Source organism: Panicum virgatum, chromosome 9N (genome assembly GCF_016808335.1).
Source record: "Panicum virgatum strain AP13 chromosome 9N, P.virgatum_v5, whole genome shotgun sequence".
In the NCBI taxonomy this organism is placed as follows: domain Eukaryota; kingdom Viridiplantae; phylum Streptophyta; class Magnoliopsida; order Poales; family Poaceae; genus Panicum; species Panicum virgatum.
In genome coordinates this window covers 8,926,722-8,945,942 of record NC_053153.1, presented here as the reverse complement: position 1 = coordinate 8,945,942, position 19,221 = coordinate 8,926,722, and the positions used below count along the sequence as shown (strand labels likewise).

General features: G+C 44.6%; 2 protein-coding genes and 1 long non-coding RNA gene across 4 annotated transcripts; 2 read left to right on the top strand and 1 right to left on the bottom strand.

Moving 5' to 3' along the window:
* Positions 1–6,360: 6,360 nt before the first annotated feature.
* LOC120687255 lies at positions 6,361–7,108 on the top strand. The gene is made up of 2 exons (XM_039969243.1): positions 6,361–6,586; positions 6,681–7,108. The coding sequence occupies exons 1-2, from the start codon at positions 6,478–6,480 to the stop codon at positions 6,890–6,892; spliced, it is 321 nt and encodes a 106-aa protein (XP_039825177.1). The 5' UTR covers positions 6,361–6,477; the 3' UTR covers positions 6,893–7,108.
* A 136-nt stretch (positions 7,109–7,244) lies between these two features.
* Positions 7,245–11,935, top strand: LOC120691148. The gene is made up of 3 exons (XR_005682120.1): positions 7,245–7,649; positions 11,676–11,756; positions 11,870–11,935. It is a non-coding gene; the product is annotated as an uncharacterized LOC120691148 (long non-coding RNA).
* Positions 11,936–12,459: 524 nt separating this feature from the next.
* Positions 12,460–18,922, bottom strand: LOC120691147 (folate transporter 1, chloroplastic-like). Of its 2 annotated transcripts, none has more exons than XR_005682119.1 (11): positions 18,603–18,922; positions 18,429–18,508; positions 17,775–17,851; positions 17,486–17,571; positions 17,127–17,220; positions 15,160–15,237; positions 14,357–14,467; positions 13,907–13,978; positions 13,786–13,806; positions 13,605–13,672; positions 12,460–13,004 (listed from the first exon to the last, which is right to left on the bottom strand). XR_005682119.1 is itself a non-coding variant. In XM_039974138.1 (11 exons), the coding sequence occupies exons 1-11, from the start codon at positions 18,730–18,732 to the stop codon at positions 12,872–12,874; spliced, it is 954 nt and encodes a 317-aa protein (XP_039830072.1). In that variant the 5' UTR covers positions 18,733–18,921; the 3' UTR covers positions 12,460–12,871. The 2 variants fall into 2 exon arrangements, 1 of the variants encoding a protein (XP_039830072.1); XM_039974138.1 differs by having other exon boundaries at positions 15,160–15,233; positions 17,478–17,571; positions 18,603–18,921.
* Positions 18,923–19,221: the final 299 nt, after the last annotated feature.

The window sequence follows — 19,221 nt, the reverse complement described above, 5'->3', positions numbered from 1 at the left end:
ATGCAAATAACCTAACAAGAATAATGGAGCTACATGATGCTTGAATTTGAAATCTAGCTACCATTACCTTATGGGGGACTTGGACACCAAAAGTCCAAGTTGTGAGCTTAGCTTCTTTGGCTTGAATCTTCTCATCATCTTGTGAGCTAAGCCTCCAAATCCTCCGATGCCGATCCTTGGGCTTCAAGTATCCTTTGGAACCCACATCATTTGAGGCCCCTTCATGTTGGCGATGACTTCTTTGGGCACCCAAATGGAGCGGTTTCAACTCCAATCCTTCTTCCCAACCTTGTGAGCAACCACTTTGCCATTGTCCTTTTTCTTGATCATATATATGGTGCTTTTGCTCTTGTTCTTCCGGTTGGGCTTGGTGTAGATGAGAGAACTCTTGATCGTGATCTTCTTCTTGTTCTTCTCATCCGGAAGCTTCTCCTTCAGTTGAGGGCGCTTGTTGGACTTGTGGCCTTTTGGATGGCACTTTGAGCAAGTCATGATGGACCCCTTCTCAAGCTTCTTCACCATGTCTTCACGATTATCTTGAGAAGGTTGGACATTGCTCTCTATGCTCTTGCCCTTCAATCTAGCCAAGTCCTTCATGAGCCTTTCCACTTCTTGCTTGAGCTCATCATTCTCCTTGGCAATGAGTTCATCACATGATTCTACAACAATATTCTCATTGCATTTCTCATTGCAAGGGTTAGAGCAAGATTTATCAATTAAATCAATGCAAGAAGGTGAAGCATCTACCTTAGATATTGGAATTGCATAGGGGATAGATTGCTCCATTTTCAAAGAGTCATTTTCTTTTGTGATGCTCTAAATTTTTAATTTGAGCTCTTCATGCTCCTTGCTAAGCAATTGAAATTTGCGTAACAAATCATCATAATTTGTGGCAAAGGTACCATTAAGATCATTAAGAGCATCACATTTTTTAGATTGTTTCTTAATTGCTCTTTGTTGCTCATGTACTAGGTCAAGAAGCTCTTCGTAGGAAGGAGAGTCGGAGTCATCATCACTTACATCGCTTTCCATACCTTTGGCCATAAGGCATATGTTGGATGATGAAGCCATACCCATGTTGAAGCGGGTGGTGAAGGTCTTGTTTGACTCATCACTTGAGCTTGTGCTTGATTCTTCACCACCACTTGTTCATTCACCAAGAACGATGAGTGCTTCTTCCTTGGGCTTCTTCTTCTTCTTTTTCTTGAATCTCCTCTCAACCTTCATGAGTTGATGGTGAGGCCCATCTTTGAGGAAGACCATGTACCCCATCATGTTGATCTTCTTCAAGCTTTTGTTCATGATCTTCACTTGCTTGAAAAGCTTGGGGGCATGACATCTTCATCACTTGATGAGCATTGGCTTTCTTCCTCTTAACTTGAGCTTTGCTTGATTGTCATCTTCTTCAACAACTTTTCTTACTTGCTTGTGAGAGCGCTATGTGTTGGTGAAAAAGGTGAAGCTCTTGGCTTGATGTCATTGCGAAGTTCATGGGCGGTCACCTTGTTGAGGACTTCATTTGGTGTCATTATTGTGAGCTCTTTCTCATATAGAATAGTTATCACCAAATCATAGTCCGGCCTTCGGAGAGAGTGAAGGATCTTGCGAATGAGCTCCAAATCATCAATTTTCTTCATCTCTAAAGAGTCAATTTCATTCACAAGAGTATTCAATCGTGACTTCGTGAGTACATAGATTCGGCATTTTTATGATCAAATTGCTTGAAGCTATTTAGTTTATCAATGAGAATATGATATCTTTCGTTTGTCACATCTTTTGTGCCCTCATGGTTCTCCTTGATAGTTTTTCAAAGATCCTTAGCATTTTCACAAGCAAACATACGGTTGAAAATTTTATCATCAAGAAAATTTAAGATTACACATTTTGTAATAGCACCAAATTATTTCTCTTGTTGACCTTTGTTTTTCATGCTTTCACTAGTTACTCTCCAAACATTTAGGCCCTTAGCTTGGAGATGTGATTCCATTAAAATCTTCCATCGTTGGAAGTCCGTGCCATCGAACTGTGGAGGAGGTCCTAAGGAATCCATCCCTTCCCCGAGCAAGCTAACTCACTAGGCGGTGAAGCCTAATACCGATCCTATGAGCCGGTAACACAAATTGCCAATGGAATTGACTTTTTTTTGTGAGAGATGTGAGTCCCGGCTCTAACACCAATTGAAAGGAATCGGGTGCTCGTAGCCTAAGAGGGGGAGGGGGTGAATTAGGCAAACTAAAACCTTAAACTCAAAGCTCCAACTAATTTGCATAATATTTAAACTAAATCAAGCTATCTAGATGTGCACTAAGATGTATCTAGTGTAAAACCCTCATCCCAAAGAGTTATGCAATCTAGAGCCAATTCTATCAAGAATCTACTCTATGAAAGCAAAGACACACAAAGCTTGCAATAAGTAAATGCGGAAGTTTAAGTAAGGGATGAGAGAAAGCAAACTTTTGTGACACGGAAATTTATCCCGTGTTCGGTTAGCCACAAAGGCACCCCTACATCCACGTTGTTGAAGCACTCACAAAGAGTATTGCTTCTCGGCAATCAAGTCTCTTCCGAGAACACTAAGTCCACGGTCACCTTGATCTCGGGTTCCACTAAGGAGCTTCTCCACCAAGGAAGGGGGTCTCCACGTCCCCCGCACAAAGCTTGTCGACGCCGCTCCACACCAAGCCGGAGGGTCGTTGATGTGCCGGCGAGTCACCAAAACTCCAAGGATGGCCGGCTCACCGAGATACACTTTTGTTCACACAAAAACTAGAGCACAAAGCTCACAATCTTGCTCACTCACTCACTCAAGAGCTAAACTAGTGCTAAACCTAAAGATGTGATCACTAAGCACTTAGGTTGGCTTGGAGGTGTTCTTCAATGTGTCTATGATCTCTCTGAACTCCAGCAACACCAAAGAGGCCGGGGGAACCCATATATATAGCCCTCCAAAAGAACTAGCCGTTTTAGAGCCGTTAATCTTTTTCTGCGCAGGGCGTCGGATAATCTGACTATGTAGGGTCGGATAATCCGGTCACTCACAGTCCGATGTAGCAGTTAGGGTTTTCAAACTACTGACTTAGCACGGGTCGGATAGACCGACGCTTTACTCCGAGCTGGCGTCGGATCATCCGGTCTTTAGGCCTTTCTTTCTTCTGTGCTTGCCATGCTGACGTCATTGCTCCGGTGTGTTTATCCGACGTAGTGTCGGACGATCCGGTCCTTAAGAGAGTGTCTTGGTCATGCCAACATGCTCTCTGATCAATCACTCGATGCTTGCTCTGACGTTGCCTTGACACGCGTCGGATAATCCGGCTGAGCCGGTCAGATAATCCGACCCTATGGCGTCGGTTTATCCGAATGCACTGAAACTTCTCCTCCCATGCACTGCACAATGCACCGGTGCACCTGGGTCGGTTTATCCGGTGCTGACCGGATGCTCCGGCGCTCCCTGTTTGGATCATCCGGTGCCACTAGAAACAATAGAACTTGTCCAATTCAATTTTTCTTTGAGTTCTTTCTTCGTGTTTTTCTTTGCTAAGGCCTTTTACTTCAATCTAGGGACCTGATGAGATACGCTTAACAAACACATTAGTACCAATGATTATGTTGTCACTCGATCACCAAAATCACTCGAAATGGCCTATTATGGGGCCATGTTCGTTACACATGTCCGCGTATGGCACGTACATCACGTGCGCCAACAGCCCCGGGAAGAACTTCACCGGGTTCGGCTGCGGCCAGTGTGCGCCGCGGGGCTGCGCGGGCTGCGTCGTCCACCTTGCCGGCGGCTCGACGCTGCGGGGCTGAACATGACGCCTTCCTCTCCGGGCGGCCTCGTGCGTTTGGGCTTGCGTTTCTGAAATATGATGGATGGTGTTCTTGCAATAATAAAGAGCAAGAGGATTAGAGGAGCTCGCTTGCTAGCAGCTTTCACTGTCCTGGCATTTTCTCTGAAATAATCTGGGATGTTGCAAGCTGCTCTTCAGCACTGAAATTGAGCTGACAGGGTACCGCATCCACATGACCTGAAAATCTGGATACTGTTTCAAATAAGCAAGTATCAGTTGCTTCTGATGAGACATGCATGCATTTTCTCTGAATCCCTGACATTTTAATCGAGTCCGATCCCCGGCCGCGTTTCCTGACTCGTGAGTTGCATGCAGCTGCTATACGACGCTTCAGGACAGATCGATGAGGCGATGGCACGACGAGCGAGTACAGCCGTAGGAGATAGCACCGCGAACAACACCACACATGAGTACATGACCTGCCGATAAGATGCATGCGTGTGCGCGGCGCCGGTGCTAACCAGCTCACGTTTGTCCCCTATATAAACCCGTCGACCCTCAGGCCCTGAAAACCAAACACGAGCGCATACGCAAGCTGCCAAGAAGAAAGAGATCAGAGAGAGAGATCATGGCCTCCATGAAGCTCCCCTTCACCTTCATCCTCCTCTCCGGTAAGCTACTAGCTGCTGGCATGTAGTGCTAGCGAGCACAGAATGACCCATAAGGATCTCGGTTCTTGCTCGGCTAAGCTTGGTGCCACGGCCGTGATTGACCGCCGGTGACATGCATGCAGCGCTCGTCGTGCTGGGCGAGGTCGGCGGCACGGAGGCGGCGTGCCCGGTGCGGTGCGTCCAGGCCGCCTACCTCACCTGTGCCAACTACCCGTCGAAGCAGCTCGGCGGGTGCGACTGCCAGTGCGCGCCCAAGGACGGCAAGAACTGCAGGCTCCACTTCCTGCGCACCGGCGGGACGTTCAACTGCCCGGCGCAGTAGTAGGCCTGCCTGCCTGGCTGACTCCTGACTCCCGAGCCATCAGCCATGGCCAATCGAGTGTTGGCCAAATCTTGTACACATCCTAGCTAGTTAGTCAAGTCGTTTTGCACTTTTGTTTGCTCTGTGTCTGTCACGTGCGTGAGCCCACGAGCTGCGTGGATGCCACGCATGTCAAGCTAGGCCGTGGTGAGAACAGAACAGCTCGCGCGCGGCGGACCGAGTTGGGACCGCGTGGGTCTTCGTGCCTCAGTTACTTCTTCTTTGTAATCTTTTTTGAAAAAAAACTCAGTGAAAGTAAATTGAAAGGATACGCATCCATTGCAAAAATCTATAGACGCACTTCACGGCAAAAGTCAGGATGCAAACACATTTTGTACAAGTTCAAACGAAAATGACAAATTTCCCAAAAACAATTTTTGTCTTTTATTTTTTATATTGGTTCCATCGCCCTGACGGCGGATCTAGGATTTCTAGTTAGAGTGGTCCAATTGAAACAAAAAAATTAGATATATTAATGAATAAGTTAATTGAATCTCATAAAAATATAATTTCTCACTTTTCATCTTGTCAATTCAATTATCAATTATTATATAAAAAATAACTACTAACAATTTTTCTGTGAGTAATAAATAAGAACAGATAAGAAAAATCTGAGAATAAAAGTGTTTGGATGGGTGTCCGGCCCCTAGATCCCCTCCTGCATCGGCCTCGCAAGGTCTCAATCCTCAGTATGTGATAACGTCGTGCGTGATATATTTATATCGGTCGATCGGGTTTCAGTCTCATCATCAGCTTTATATATATATACTCCCTGAGTATAGGAAAAAATAACATTATGGCCCCTCCCCTTGTTTGCGTTAAAAACATCGTACTTAGGGGTGTTAATTGGTGACCCTTAGGTGTACCTTCAATTCTTTTTAGTTTAAAGTTTTGTACTGTTTTTTCAAAATGAGATCTCATTTTAGAGAAGAGAATTGAATGTGCATCTAAGAGTCACCGATTGACATTCTAATCGTAATCGTAGAGCGCCCCTTGCTTATGTGGACGTGATTGCCCTTGCCTCTTCGATAGCTGCACCGCACAGTTACTCTACACCACGCCCCCTCGCGTCTTGATTCTCATCACTTCTTGGCATGCTAAATGTTGTCCTAAACGTCATTCTTTACCGGTATGTAGGGAGTATACTGCAAGACCATGTACCATATTTTAATTAGTAACATAAATGCTCACTAGATTCAGTGTGAACTCTAGGACTTTGACCAATCCAAGTGGTCTGCTCTGTATGCCGGACGACGCACCGTAATTAGTGGTGATGGCGCTCTTTGTCTGACAACACCAAACGAAGCAACCCGACGACGCTCTTTGTTTTTTCAGGCAAGTGGTGGCGGCCGCCGCTTCGCCTATCCGGCTATCCGTCCGGCAAACCCTCGTGGGTCCGTGTGGCGCGTACGGCGGGTCAGAGGAAGCGGCTGCGGGTCCCAAACCGCACGGCAGCCGGCGGCCGAAGACGATGAGTGGCAGGCAGGCTGGCAGCTCCCGATCTGCGGGCGTGTTTGGTTTGCCGCCTACGGCGCCGCACCGCGCCACACCTTCCGCGCCGCAGGTGTGGCGGCCGAATCGGCCGCCGCGCCTTAGGCGCGGTGCGGCGCCGTAGGCGGCAAAGCAAACAGACCTTGCATCTCCTCCTCATATACATATGCCCGCGAACACTCCCGTGCACGGCGCTCCTGCCAACCGACCGATCGCCATGGCTGCCGCTGCTTCATCCATGAAGCTCTCGCTCGCCTTCGTCCTCCTCCTCTCCGGTACGTACACCCCGCTCGCCCCAGCCCTGGGTGATGTGATCCGTAACGAAGAGGTGGCGTTCTGACGGGGGTTGATCTCGATGGTTTCTTCCAGGGCTCGTCGTGTTCGGCGAGGTTGGCGGCGCCGCGGCCAGGACGCCCAGCAGGGTGGACTGCTCGTTGGTCCGGTGCATCCAGGGCGGCTACATCATGTGCGACAACTACCCCGGCCAGAAGCTGGACGGCTGCATCTGCGGCTGCGCGCCCAGGAACGGCAAGAACTGCGTGCTTTACCTCCAGTCCGGCTCCGAACAACAGTGCGGCTAGCCGGAGTAGCGGCGCTAGCCGAACTGCGCGCGCTCGCCATGCTTGCCTCCATGGATGTATGTAATAAGCTTCAGGCTTAGAGAGTCTGGCTAGAATAATGCCGCCCCATGTATCAACGTGGGAGTTTGTAACACCCCCTCAATTAACCCCTTAATTAGGAGTGTTAAACGAAAATTTGAAGTTTCAAATTACTCACAAATGGATCAAATATGTCAAGCCCACGCGTTCCCTTCTTCCTCTCTCCCGTGCATGGTCACCGTGGCCAAATTGGCCACGGCGTCGCGAGCGTGCGCCGCAAATATGTCAAGCCCACGCGTTCCCTTCTTCCTCTCTCCCGTGCATGGTCACCGTGGCCAAATTGGCCACGGCGTCGCGAGCGTGCGCCGCTCGCGCACGCTCGCGACGCGTGTCCCCGCACATGCCGTCCTTATCTCGCTCGCAGGCCAGCTCGCTCCTCTCCCGAAGCCTCTCCATGCTGCCTGAGCCGCCCACGCCTCTCCCTCTCCTTCTCGCGCGAGCGCCGAGCCATGGCCGCCGCCTCCGCCTAGCTCGCCGTGGAGCTCCCTCCTCCGGCCTCCCTAGGCTCGAACCAACCTGCCCACAAGCTTCCTCACACCCCACCGGTGCTCCTCAGCCCGAGCCCGCCCCGAATCGGCCGCCGAAACCTCGCTGTGGTCGCTCACCGTCGCCGCCGGCCGCCTGCTTCCGTCGCCGGCCCTCTTCCGGCCACCCCAGCATCAACCGAGACCACCCAGAGGTAGCTCTCGAGTCCCTCATGCTCCTTCACCCCTCCCTCGCCGCAAGCAAGCCCCCCATGGCCGGAATCACCATTTCCCTTTCTCCCCTACTTCAAAATCGCGATCAGGGACCTTGTGCGACAATTGAAACAAGTTCAGGGGCCTATCTGCACAACCGTAGACTCATATGAATAGTGCTTCGAAGGGTTATTTTGCAATAAATTGGCTGAAACTTTGAAAAATCATAGTAAATCATAGAAAAATCAGAAAAATACAAACTAAACTTTGTTGGATTCCTTGTTCTAAGATCTACAACTTTAATTACAGATTGATCTTTAGTTTCTAAATAGTTTTTTCTCTAGTTTAAATATTAGTTTAAGTGGCGGTAAACTTTGAAAATACATAATAAATCATGGAAAATCATAAAATAGAAAATAAAGATGTTTTGGAATACTTGTGATTAGATCTACGCAATTAACCTATAATATCACATGTATTGGTAGAAAAATATTGTCCTAGAATTTTATTCATGCTTGTTAGGGATAAAATCATATATGTAGTTATGTTGCTCCTTTTTGCTGTGAAATTTTTATGGTAGATTAGTCATGTGATGCATGTGATGTGGTAAAAGTTTCAGATTTATTAGTGCATGTGTGCATGAGTTATTGATTTAACTTGGTTAGTGTTTAATAAATAGTTTATGAGTAATAGGAATATGCATAAATAATTATGCTTGCTGATAAATCATGAAAACTTCATGCTAGGGTTGTTTTCTATTGTTTTATCACTAGTAAATATTTTATGTTAGGAACATATAGATTGCTAATCAAAAATAATTTTTATTAGTAGTTAGGCCTGTTCTTTTAGAAATAATAGTTTCTTTACATATAAGATCATGATAAATTTATGTAAAATACTTTGTTAAGTATAATTACAGGATATAATTAGTAAGAATTAGTTTGTGCTATTAAATTATACTCGTGCAACTTATTTCGTTCCTAGCATGTGTAATTTATCTTGTTTTGTGCCATGTAAATATAACATTAGGTGTCACACTTAAATACACACCACCTTGGTTCTTTAGGTAGTTACTAATGCTTAGTTCTCTGTAAACGAGTGTCCAATGAGATAAGTTCAGAAGAGAGTAATTATCATGTTAAGTATCACTTTTACCGCCTAATAAATTTCACCTATGTTACTGTAGTTTAAGTCTTACATGTTTGTAACTAAAGGTACTTAATGTATATAGATGATGCAATTAACATGTGGTAGACTTCTTATTCTTGTGACGATATCCATGATGCCTTGTTAGCTTTAATCACTAGGGCAAGTAACTTCATAAGACAAATCTCAAGGATGAACTAGTCCTTCGGGTAAGGATGAGTGATCAACCTTAGTACGATTTGTACCTTACTTCTTTACGACAACGTACCATGCATTACTTTTTGGTCGTCCTTAGAATATGTGCTTGTGCCTCTTTTGTGCATGCATGTGCATCTATGCATATCATTTAGGTACGAGGGTAGATCAATTGAATGACGATTGGAACATGAAGATGGAGAAAACTCCAAAAGATGGTGTGTTAGTTTCTATCCAGAAGGTGGTGGATTATCTATCATGAAGCTCCAACCTACTAACTTATAGCGATACTTTACTCCTAGACAAGCCCCGGTACATGTCCTATTATTTTAAATTATGACTCACTATATATATTATTACTTGTGCATTATGTTTCAGGAGTTGTTTGGAACCCTAGTTGCATGATCCCTAGGTTTCCTTGAGTTATACTAGTATGTATAGGATGATAGAAATGCTATGCTTAATGGTTCCCGGTAGAAGTCGAGTGATTTCTTGTCACTCGCGAGATATAAGATGTTTAGAAGTCGAGTAATTTCCGGTTACTCACGAGATATAAGATATATTTATATTCCAGTACATGAGTTGTTGAATTTGATATGGAATAAATGGAGAATTGAGACCGGACGGAAAAAGATGAGGATATATAGGTATAGCAGCAGGACAGGGTTCCTGGGTGTCTTAGTCCCGTCTGTGTCGGTTAAGGACCATCCGTTGTCTGGCCCTGCTGATCATGTTTGAATTGTACTAACCGCATGCCGGGAGTAGGAGGTAGTCGAAACCGGTAAGCCGAGTACTGCCTTATTTCGAAAGTACAGAACTTCTACCCACCCCTTAGGGCAGTTGGGTGGCCGCGGAGAATTGGGATGCTATGTTTACTTTTGGTGGTCTCTCGTAGGGCTCGGTTGACTATATGCAGGTGGGGCGGTTCTGTAGTTCGAGGCGGGGAGGGGAATGGTTGGTTCGTATTGTCCGACGGGGCAAATACGTGCCGTGTTGGTTAGGTCCACCTTGCAAGGTTAAATCGGATCGATTCGTCGTCAGTCGCTCTCGGATATGAGCACCTTGATCGCAGCACCGCATCGTAGTAATGAGTTGGAATATGAATGATATATGAGGAGGATTATTTTGAATTGTTATTTAATGCTCCATCATGATTGCTCTAGTTAGGAGGCAAATATTACATGATGGTTACCATACAAAAATCCTGAGCTAAAATATGGAAAATAAGGATCCACTTTTAGTTGCTTTTTTGCAAAATAAACTATCAGCCAGAAAGCTTTGCATGTCTAGATATGTGGGCTAAGTATACCCAATAGTCGGGTAAGTCTTGCTGAGTATTAGTTGCTCAGGGTTTGTTGTTTACCCTATTTCAGGTATAGGAGCTAACTAGATTTCACATCAGTGGGCTCGATGTGGTGCATTGTCTTCACGTCTCGATAGCTCTTGACTTATTTATTTTATTTTATTTATTCTCTAGTAAAAATGCTCTGTAAGTTAGATTCTCTTCCGCTGCTATCTTTTCTTTTGTAAATTTAAATTTAAAGCTATTTTGTAAAAGCCTTAATATTATTTACTATTCAGTAAGATTTTATCATGCTGGTACCGTCTGCGCTCGCCGTCGTACGAGACTTCTGGTGTGTTTCGATCGGCCTGTGGGTTGGAAACAAGCTGTCAGGTTACACTAATTAAGCTAATGCGCCTGATGCGTTCAAATAATGGTCATTACGCTTAATTAAACCGTTTAACTTGGCGGTTCTGTCACATAGTTGTATTCGCTGAAAAAGATGAATAAGAACGGATGGTTCTTTCTTTTTAGCAAGAATGTGCATGGCTCTTGGCCCCTTGTGGTGTGCGGTTTTTCTGAAGTCGTGTGATTAATAAATGCTCTGTTCTTCGAGCAAAGCAAATGCATATATATGAGACAGATGCAAGCCATCATGGAGCATGTAAGGCTTAAGGCATAGAAGATGAGTAACGTTAGTAAAGCATAATTAGTGGGTGTTTTACCATATGGTTCTAGCTCCTAGATCTTCAGGGAAGAATGCACTGGGGATACGTCAAAGACTCTGCTCAGAAGTCAGAGGTCGTTATCTCTAGATCGGTGTGGCCACACTAACAAACTGTTTGATAGTTGATTAGTTGCTCTCAACCTAACTTGCAAGAAGATAGCGACGCGTCAGATTATGCTGCTTGACAGCTGCGTCATCACTTGTGTTGCTTGACTAATCACTCTCACTCTGTGCCGGGTACAGTATAATGCCTAATGGGATTCTGCTGCTTTATCTGGACTGGAATACCGTTGATACATAAAAAAATCTGCCTTGAATTGGTCGATTATTTTCTGTCAAAATGCATTAATAGAAAAGCAGAACAAGCTAATTTTTAGATTGATAATCTCTGTGCAATTGAAGCAAGATGAACGGTTGCGAGATGCAAACTTGTGTGTTGAGCGTATAAGACTGTAAGAGCACCATGTTACGTACAGACCCCTGTAGCTTCTTTCCTAAGGATGCTGTAGTTTTTTTGTGAAAGCATTCGGAAGAAATTAGTACATTATTTCAAAAAGTACTGTGCGATGCGATGAACCAGCAGCAAGCCATGGGTGTAGCATATCGTTGATCAGCACTTCAAGAAACAAACAAAGAGTGCTGATTTTTTTTGACTTGACCGTACCATCTTGGATCCAGAGCGCACTCTTGAACAGTGGATCACTACTTACTGCTTACCAACGAAGTCAAAAGGAGAAAGTCAGCAAAGGTACACGCAAGGTAGAGTCAAACCTAGATTTTGGCGACTTAATAAGTGCCCATATCCACCTTCACATGACCCAAATAATAGAGCTACAGTTTGCATTTTCTTTTTCTTTTTGCGAGGACAAAAGCTCGGGCTCTTGACCATTGACCAAAGCAGCATCCCATAAAAGTATACTCTGGCAGAGAGACCATACGTGAACACTGAACAGAAGTTACAGAACATGGCTACCATCAAGCTTGCTCTTCCGGTGGCTCTCCTGTTATGCGGTATCAGTCCTGTTCATGCCCTCTCCAGCTCTCCTTCTCTTCTTCCTCCCAATTCATTTCACTTATCGCCCCTCCGTCATGAGTGGCATGTTTCCTGGATAATGTGCAGGTCTCATGGTGATCGGCTGCTCCGTCCAGAGCGCGGAGGCCAATTCAGGGAGGGTTTGCGCCATGTACTGCCTGGATGCGAAGTACATGACGTGCCCGCCCAAGGATACCGAGCAGCTGCCGCCTGCGTGTAACTGCTGCATCGCCGAGAACGAGAAGAAGAGAGGCTGCACCATCTACCTGAGCAACGGCGGAGTGGAGAAATGCGGAGCCTGATAGTAGAATCCAATTTGTATGAAGAGCCTGATGATCGTGAATCCATCTTGTATGGTCAAAAGTGAGATAGATGTTGCTGTCCAATAAAGAGCAATTCAGTTATGGGAATAGGAGGCCTTTCCGAGAATAAATGAATGTATCATTGGAAAAGGTATCCAAAATCTTCACTGCACGGCGGAATCTACAGAAATCAGACAGTGTAAATGAAGATACAACTGCAGTGCTCAAATAAAAAATTACAGATAAATCTGAGCCAAAGTACATTGATTCTATACTCCAAATAAATCTGAGCCAAATAAAACAAAAAATGCTCCTTTTCCTCTACAAAATGCAAATTCCTCGAAACAAAATTTTTCCACTTTATCGTGTTAGACACAAGCCCACAACATCTAATGCTGCACATCTGTAGTCTGGGATGCTAAACGACCAAGATATGGACTCAGCCCTGAAGTGGAAACTATTGGGTATCACCATGAATTTGGGAGTGTTAAAACAATCACAGTATTCTTTTCTTCCCTTCTCTGTTTAACTTCGATTCACTACGTCTTCTCCTTGGCTGCTTTGAATAGTTTGATTACATTTTCATACACCACAAACGTGAGGGAAGCCGCAGGAAGGTTTTTCAGTAGGTTGGAGGTGATGCCTCTGTAAAATCCACGTAAACCTTCGTACCTGCAACAGGATAATTATCCAGCAAGCACGTCAGAACACCAATCCCTTAACAAATGTTACATTCAGAAGAAGAATAGAACTGACCTCGGTCTAAGAATAAGATTAAATTCAGAAATTAAAAAGGCAATATCCAAAATGGCATACTCAGCATAATTATTTCACTTTGATGTCATGTTACACTAAGTAGACGGGGCATTCAAATTCCAATATTAGGTGCCAACGCAGGAAAATTATGAACAATATAACTCCCTGTTGCTCTTACTGCCACTTTAAACTTCTCTATAGTCTTCTTTAAATATGTTTCGTGTTTTCCAATATGGAAATTACTGAAGGGTGACAAGTCTAAAGCAACTTCTATTTGCATTCAGAGGGAGAGAGGAAGTAGATAATCAGTAGGGAAAATTGTAGGAAAAACTTCAGAAACCCACAACGACAGGTACAACTAACTAAACACATCAAGTTCCAACGCAATAAAATGCATATATACTGCTAAGACAAGACAAAATCTGACCAATGTTCAGCATTAGACTATGATATGGCAATACTGTTTGAACATTCTGTAATTTTAGATTTAACAACACTAACAGAAGTCAGTCTCACTTTGCAGTTTCCTTCACTACATGCCAGCTATTCGAGTACTTCGGAGTACCATCACTCCCAGGACGTTGCTGGAAATAACACATCAGAAGAAATTCAGAGTTATAATTGTTGAGAAAATATAAAAATGAGAACATAAAAACAAAGGTACGCTGTATGGAAATGAAAGTTTCAAATCTGATACCTGCAAGCGGGCTCGGATGACCTGAAATTTACCAAAAAAAAAAAAGTTTATCAAGAAGAGGGAAGATTACACTTATGATTTTATGAAGTTAATACGAATAAGCACAAGGCAGAAAATTTACCTGATAAGGATAGGTAAGTAAAATAGCAGCTACTTTTGAACCAGCTCCAAGTGCCGCGAAGTCAATAGAATTCTGTTAAGAGTAGATAAAGGCATATCAGACTAGTTTTACAGATAAGAGATATATTTGTGTACAGATGAGTGGATACAGATTTTCTATTAAAAGAATTAATCTTCTGAGAAATAAATGTCTACCAATCAAATGTAAGAAAGTTGTGCAATAAGATACAGTGTAATATCAAAATATGGACTTTTTTAATCTTCACAGCTAATTTTTTGATAGTTAACAAATTATATGATAGTGTCAAATGAGAGGAAATGACATAAAAAGATTTGCATAAATAGCATCAACATCCTAGTTTAGGCAAAAGAAAAATATTAAATGCCAGAAATATTTATCCAGAGAAACTGAAGTTTATTGAACCATGTTAAACTAGAGATCAGTTAATACCAATGACTCCTCGCCTCCTCTATTTTCTGTCCTTGTTTGTGTAGTTTTCATAAATATCATGGCTTTGCGAAGTTCCTCGTAGGCCGTGAACTGTATCGCACCATGGGTGACCTTTCATGCATGACAGAATAAACAGACATCAAGGCATAGACTAGAATCGTTGACTATCCATGTCTGTAAAACAGACAAGGAATAAGTAATCATTCTAAACATTCTTTAACGCATGTAAGTGTAACATCACTAATTCAACTAGTCTAAAAATAATGTCCAATACAGAAACTCCTTAAAGAAACTTAAATCTACAGACCGAATTACTTTAGCACCAATAGAGGGACTAGAAGCAGAAATCTGACAACAACAGGCATACCAAACAAAGAAACTATTATTTAGATCAACTATTTGATTTTTTTTCCATACCCAGAACTAAGGATGATCTCTATCCATAGTACAATAATATGAAGTTCCGAGCACTGATGAGTACGGTAATATGAAGTTACAAACACTGATCATCCAGTTCAGGATCAGTAGGAGAATCTTATCTCGATCACACGGCCATATATTTGATGGGCTGCTTATATTTGAGGCTAAAATCTTGAAAGTCAAGTGATAATTGTGAATTTAGTGCTAACTTATGGAAACATCATACCCTTGGAGCACACAACTAAGAAATGCTAGAGAGAAGAGAAACTTTAAACGCAAAATGCTACTGCACTCCAGAACCTAGCAGTTATGAGTATAGTTGTAGTTTTACAAAGAAATGTAGCATAAACTCAGCTAGCAGCTGATGAACAAGAATTACCTACCAGCAAAAGCCCAGGACCAATTCCTCTATAAAGTGCAAGAAATCCCTCCTCTTTTAGAATAGTTCTCAAAGCATCTGGCTTTAACAAACAAGTTTAATGTATAAAACCAAATATAGAAAAAGGGAAGTATGAAGAATAAGTAAGCTCAGAAATAATTCTTAGAAAGATGCATCAATTGTGTAGCAACAGCTGATCTGCAAAGGTAGTTAACTTGCATTAGGGTAGCATTACTTGTCCCAGAGTGATAAAGCAGCAGTGGGCAAGTTATAGTTACTTTCTTAGGATATGAATTTATTATTATTTTGTATCTTATCTAGTAGGTTAGTATTTAGATTGATTATATCCATAAAAACTGTTAGAAGAATCCTCCGTACAAGGAGGCCTACTCAAATCGCTATTGTCAAGTAGACTCCATGTGCTACACCCTTACAATTCCAAACAACTCCACATCACATGAATTATACTTCAGATGTGTCGGTACCCTGCAATTGGGGTACCCACTCCTACTGTGCCAAGACTCGCGTAGTTATCCGTAACTACGCCCTAAGGAGCTGAGCAGCCGGACCCCTGAGGTCCGACTCCATCTCACCGGACCAACGGTCCCGGACCTGCTTCCCGCTCGGGGACGGGTCCGGTGTCACCACGTGTCCTAGAGGTGGAAATGCTCAGTACCTGTGGCCGCGGACCCGGACCCCCGCAGGTGGGTCCGGGACCTCCACGTGCCATCCGGACTCCCGCAGGTGGGTCCGGGACCTCCACGTGCCATCCGGACTCCCGCAAATGGGTCCGGGACCTCCACGTGCCATCCGGACTCCCGCAGATGGGTCCGGGACCTCCACGTGCCTATCCGGACCCCCGTGAGCTCTCGGCTCAGCTAGCTGATCGGGAGGGGTCCGGAGCCACCGCGTGTCACGCAGACGCGGGCGCGAGCGCAAGCCTTCCGCTGGAAGCTCCCTCACCCACCCGCATTAAGTGCGAGTGGTCGAGGCAGGCTCTGCTGCCTCTGGGCACGGGGCAGCTTTTGTCAATCCACACTGTGGATCGCCAGTTACCGAGACGGCTCGTCAGTTACCAAGACAAGTATTAAAGACTTGGCGCCGTGCGCATGGGCGACGAGTCATGATGACCAGCTACTGACTGGAGCAACAGTGCACGCTGCTACAGTGGACTGAGTCAGAAGTTCGGCGCTTCATCATGACCTCGACGCGCGGCTGCATAGGCTAGACTCTAATCTGACAGGACAGCTCAAGACCATCCCTGGTCAGAAGCTACGCACAGAAGCCGACGACAAGATCTCCGGATCTGAGGCATTGAATGCCAAAGTGTAGTTTATAATACATCGCCGGGTCCACATGTCGGGGCCCCGCTCAGTGTACGTGCTCCCCTTGGACATATAAAAGGGAGAGCACACCCTCCTTCTAGCAAAGAGATCTCTCAGACAGACTCTAGGCACTCCAGAGCACACGGAGACGCACGCTGGACTCAGCTCCAAGCTCTCCACACACACCAGCCCGGGTGAGCTCGCTCACTCTCGTGGGAAGGCAATACAACACACAGTGGACGTAGGGTATTACGCTCCGGCGGCCCGAACCACTCTAAATCCTGCTGTGTTCATCGTGTTCTTGAGTGAGATCTAACTGGGACTAGCTAATCCCCGAGTACACACCCTCTGGGCTAGGGCGGGTGCCTTCCGCCACCCGGCCGTGGTTGCAGCACCACGACAAGATGGATATTTTGCTGAATTAGAAACAGCAGTTCCCTTTTTCAATCCATGTAAATAGGCATAGTTTCTAGAATCTGCCACAACTGACAATGAGCACAGGCTATTCAACTGATGAACAGAGCACAACCAGTATAATGTGTTATTGCAAATTGCTAGACTAGGCTTACACACATATATACAACAACATGAGCACTTATACAACATAAACATAAGTACTTAAAGAGTTAAAGGAAGCACATATTACCAGAAAAACCAGAATATCCTGAAATATGATGATTAGGTGTTTGTAGTTGCAGCCTTGTCTTCACCAGCCATATGGGATTTGTAGACAAGGACACCTGTGTAGTGTATAATAACAATACAACTAGTTTCATGAATAAATGCCACGCTTAAATGATGAAATAAAAGATGAGTGAATAAATAACACTACCAATGTCAGTAGTCAGAAAAATCATAAAGGTAATGCACACTATAAAAGGACCAGTTAATTTTGACAATTTAATTGTAACATTTGAATCTTAGATTAAACAATGAAAAACATAAGCGAACCAATAATATTGATCCTTTTAGAAAAGATAAAAGTCAACGTACGAACCAAAGCACCTGCTTCTGCAGCTGAGATGAGATGTTGGACTGGATGAAGCTGGTCATCCTTCTTCTGTAAGTATCTTTGTTTAGCTCTGTTATAACTGTATAAAAAAACGCAATCGATGTCAAATGAAATACTAATAGACATATATTGTAAGGAGCGTTCAGATTCCTAAAAATTAAGCATTACAATTTGGCAACCAGCAGCTTAGATTTTTACCCGAGTTTAATTTAGGGACACAAACACATTGAACACACCACACCATGCCAAAATTGTTCAAAGAAAGGAAATAATATAACTTACAAAAAGAAATATAGCCCCCAGGATACAGTTGATCCAAGAACTGCAGGATAGAAGCCTGCATAAAGTCCTCTCAGACCCTGCAAGGAGCCAGTTAAATCAGAAATAACTTCTAGTGCTAAATCAAAAGCTCTGAACAACCTAATTTCTTAGGACCACAGATCTTACAACAAAACATTTCAACAGAATCAAGAGATGCCATCAATGGATTTCTGAAAGGTTGAGTTTCTAAGAACCAAATTTCTTAGCAATTTCTTATATGTACAGTGGACTAGTTACCTGCAGTAGGTTGCATTTCATATGTAAACTACACGGTTGTCGGTAAACCCGCCTAAAGTGTTCCATGTGTATACGTCTAAAATGTAACAACTGACATTATTGCATATTTGTTAGCATGCAGCTATCGGCAAGCATAAATAAGCACCTGCCTGACGAATTAGAACTCGTTTTTCAATCAAATTAGAGTGAAACTGAGCAACAGGTAAGCAATCTCACCGTTACATGGTAGGCAAGTGCAATTCCAACTTTTTGGGACGAATCACATAAATAGTTTTGGATATGGGTATCCTAAACTTTTCTGTCAGGCAAAACTGTAAACTACAATGACTTAAAAATTCCTCCAAGCATCGTTCAGAAAATTGTGGTAGGACTTGATACCTCTGATCGCGTGATGGTGTACACGGCGTGCGCGGTGTTCCTGTACGGCGGCACCTCGGACCAACCCCTCCCGCCGCTTACTGCACGCGGATACGAGAGAGAACACGGTTACCGGTCGCCGCTCCGCGTCTCCGTCCGAAGCCCTAGAGCCTATGGTCCGAGGGGAGGGGTTACCTTGGAAGCGGGTGCGGACGACGTCGAGCGGGTGGAGGACCGCGACGGTGGTGAACCCGGCGGCCGCTCCGGCCGCGGCGTTCTCCCACGTCAACGCCTCCGCCGCAGGCGTCGAGCCCCCCGGCGGCATCTCCGGCTAGAGGTGGCCTCCTCCCTCGCGCCTCTCGCCTCGTGGTCTCGGTAGGACGGTAGCCACGACCGCCGCCCACCGCCAGATTGTTCGGGAAGTCGATGCCGCCGCGGCCGCCTGCGCGTGCGTGGACGAACAGCAAAGCGTCGTGCTCTGCAAAGTTTTTTTTTCTCACTGTCTGGATGTGCCCGACTGGGTGGCGGCTGGTGATTTCTGGGCTGAAAAGGTTATTTTGATTTGGGCTGACAATGTTTTATGGGCCGGACCGGGAAGATCGACGACGGTTCATCATGTAGCCAACTTTGAGCCCATGTTTCAAATATGGAGTAGTGTTAGCTTTGACCTTTTTGGTTTTTTCCCAATTTCCCCGTTTAAATTAAAGAAACTTCCCCCTTTTGAGAGGAATTTAACGGAATGGTATTGGTGGTTCTAGAAGTATTTTTGCGGATCAAATCATGAGAGCTCATAGGCTCTCGCAAACAAAAATGT